The 3,651-nt window shown below is 41.3% G+C and overlaps 1 protein-coding gene across 1 annotated transcript in view; it reads left to right on the top strand.

Moving 5' to 3' along the window:
• The first annotated feature begins 3,457 nt into the window (after nt 1-3,457).
• The window catches only part of LOC111258228 (phosphoglycerate mutase-like protein 4), a 2,385-nt gene continuing 2,191 nt past the window's right edge, over nt 3,458-3,651 (top strand). The window contains exon 1 of the mRNA XM_022829173.1: nt 3,458-3,488. Coding sequence (XP_022684908.1) covers nt 3,458-3,488 — 31 coding nt within the window. The remainder of the gene's footprint in view (nt 3,489-3,651) is intronic.

The raw sequence follows: 3,651 nt of genomic DNA, 5'->3' as shown, positions 1-3,651 counted from the left end.
TAGATGGATTAATTGGATCAAAGACATACTAGGATCAGGCACATCTTCAATTCTTCTGAATGGAGTTCCAGGGAAAGTCTTTCACTTCAGAAGAGGAGTAAGGGAAGGTGATCTCCTCTCACCTCTTCTTTTTGTCCTGGCACCAGACCTACTTCAATCAGTCATCAATAGAGCCAAAGACCAAGGATTTCTTAAACTACCAATTCCAGAAAGAGCAGGGACAAATTTTCCAATTATCCAATATGCAGATGACACCCTACTTGTTATGGAGGCCTGCCCAAACCAGCTCTTATTCCTCAAAGACCTTCTTAGCACCTTTGCTGCCTCCACTGGACTGAAGGTCAATTATAGTAAATCAGCTATAGTACCCCTAAACATTTCTGAAGCAAATCTTGAGAATCTTGCCACAACTTTTAACTGTCAAAAAGGTTCTCTCCCCTTCACATATCTGGGACTGCCCCTAGGAACCACCAAGCTTAACATGGAAAATTTTCTGCCCCTCATACAAAAGATAGAAAAGAGGTTAAGCAACATGTCCCTTTTTTTGAGTCAAGGTGGCAAGTTGGAGATGGTTAACTCGGTCTTCTCTTCATCAGCAGTTTTCTATACATCAACGCTAAAATTGCACAAATATAGGAAACACTGCTTATGGAGGGGATCAGACATGAACTCCAAGAAGCCTTCCACAGCTGCTTGGCCTTTGGTATGTTTGCCTAAGAAACAAGGTGGATTGGGAGTTGTCAATCTTGCTACACATAATGATGCTATGTTGCTAAAGTTCCTGCACAAGTTCTTCTCCAAGGTCGACACTCCTTGGGTCAACATTGTATGGGAAAATTACTATGCTAATGGTCGACTACTGGGTTAGCAAAGAAAAGGCTCCTTTTGATGGAGGGATGTAGTCAAATTATTGGATACATATAAAGGAATTGCTTCAGTTCTAGTGGCAGAAGGTTCCACAGTACTCTTTTGAAAAGACTTTTGGAATGGAGCAGTGCAATCACAGGTTCATCCGGAGCTTTTCTCATTTGCCAAAGACCACAACATCACCTTCAAAGCGGCTGTCAACTAACCAAGTTTCATCCAGAATTTCAACTTACCCCTAACAACCCAGGAACATTCACAATTTATTATCCTGCAGCAACTCATTGGTGGCATGAATACCGTATCCTGCAACAACTCATTGATGGCATGAATACCGTACAAGAACCTGATAGGTGTACATACATTTGGAGGAATTCAATGTTTTCAACATCCAAAGTATATAAGGCTATCATTGGGTAGAGGAATACCCATCCAGCATATTTCTGACTTTGGAAATCTAAATGTCAGATCAAACACAAGGTCTTCTTCTAGTTATTGCTCAAAGATCGCCTTAGTACAAGAGATATATTGAGAAGGAAACAAATGGATCTTGACTCCTACACTTGCGAACTATGTATATTACAAAAGATGGAATATGTGGCACACCTATTCCTCCAATGTAACTTTGCCAAAGCATGCTGGAATTCAATTGGAGTATCAGTTATCACCACCAAACCAATCCTTCGGATTTTCAAACAAATCAAGGACAAGCTTGCTGTTCCTTTCTTCATGGAAATCATAATTCTTATGTCATGGAGCATGTTCCTTTCTTCATGGAAATCATAATTCTTATGTCATGGAGCATCTGGACGACTAGGAATGACTGGATGTTCAATCCATCAGTGGAATTGTGCAAAAGGAAATTCATGTCTGAATTTTCCTTGTTACCCCATAGAGCGCACCCTGCTTTAATGCCTGCTGTGAATGTCTGGTTACATACTCTATAATCTCTTAGCTTGTACTCCTAGGCTTGTCTTTTTCCCTTTTTTTCTTTTTCTCTTCCTCTTCCTTTTTTTTGATTTTCTCTCTTTAGATTTGTGCCATTTTCTTTGTATCCTTTCAATTTAATATATAATCAGTAGGAGTTTACCCTCCTGTTCTTTAAAAAAAATAAGCTATTCAATGGCCCAAATCCGTGGACGGTTAGATGCGGCTTGAGGGCTACAACCCCGTCGTTCAACGGCCGCGATGCCGCTAGCCATGGGCGTTCGAGGTTCTTCAATTCGTGCCTAGTCCGCCACCTCCGCCCTCGCGCTGCGTATCTGATTCTGATGTATGAACATTCTTTGAATACTAGTATTAGTTTGTGCTAATTTTTCTCACTTCAGGAATTATTGGTGTTCTATATATCATCCGAATAAATGGGCTTCTGTTTGTTTCAGCTGGTGATTGATCGGGCACTGACGGAAAGGCACATGGGATTGTTCCAAGGTTGGACCATTGACGATGCCAAGAGATCTGAAGCTTACAAGGCTTTCGCTCACGGTGGCAGAGACCAAGAAATATCTGTAACTAATTTCCATTCTCCTCTGATCTCAAAGTTTGTACTTAATTAGTCTTAGTTAAAGTAAAAGCTATATATTACTCACTAGTCATCTCCTTTTGGACAGGGTGGCGGGGAGAGTCTTGATCAACTTTCCGAGCGCTGTGTCCCGCTTCAACGCAATCGCCGAGAAGCACAAGGGTAAGCACCGATCCACATAGTAATTTCTTGTGCTCTCTGTATGGTTAAAACTTGCACCTAGTGGTGAATTTCAAGCTGTCGCGTGTTGCGTTAACGTTAACAGGTAAGCGGGTGGTCATCGTCTCCTATGAAGCAGTCATAGAGGAAATCTGCAGGCACGCCGATCCAACGATCTCGGTTGCCAGAAAAATTCTTAACACCTCAATCAGCGTTGTAAATGTCTCCGATTCCGATGGCCGTTCGATCCTGGAGAAGTTCGGGGACGCCGGACACCTCTCCGGAGATGGCTTCCCGCATAGTGCATTTGGTGATGGTTGGATGGGGCTTGAGGGCTATAACCCCGCCGTTCATCGGCCGACTGCCTCCGCCTCTCCGTGTTTTTACAAGACCTCCAGGAAGGTAATCAACTCCAAGAGAGAGAAAAGCAAAGAGAAGATCGATGAGATTGAATCCGAGGAATCACGCAAGAAGATCAAGAAGTAGCAAGATCTTATTTGCTATCTTCATTATTAGTTTATCCTGTATCATGATGGGAATGGTTGAGATTTTGTTAAACTGTAATGTCTTGGGGATGTGGACTTCTTTATTATCCCTTATGAACATGTGGTTGATCCTGGTGATCTTTATCTTAATTAGAATGTTTATTTATTTCGGTTTGGACATCCTGTGGATAATTGTATCTTACACATGCGATTTGTTGGGCTTCTCATCAATGAGCATCTATAATCAGGGACAACATAAAAGGAATTGGGTCATTCTATCGTGGAATATTAGAGGTATTAACTCTGATGGGAAATGGGATGCGGTCAAAAGCAAGATTTGTAAATCCAAATGTGATATTCTATGTCTACAAGAAACTTAGAAAGAATTCTTCGATATTACATATGTTAAAATTTCTATCCAGCATATATGGATGATTATGTGTTCTTACTATTAGTGGGTAACTCAGGAGGGACTAACATTATCTGGAACAGTTCCAAGTTCAGTGGTCACTTGGACTTTCAAAATGATTATGCCCAATCAGTATAATTCTCATGTAGGTAGATTGGAGAAAACTGGATCCTAACCAATATCTATGCACCCTGTACTAGAGAAGGCTAAAC

The sequence above is a fragment of the Setaria italica genome, chromosome VIII (assembly GCF_000263155.2).
Source record: "Setaria italica strain Yugu1 chromosome VIII, Setaria_italica_v2.0, whole genome shotgun sequence".
NCBI lineage: Eukaryota > Viridiplantae > Streptophyta > Magnoliopsida > Poales > Poaceae > Setaria > Setaria italica.
The sequence above is the reverse complement of the archived record's forward strand: the minus strand, read 5'-3'. Positions and strand labels throughout refer to the sequence as shown.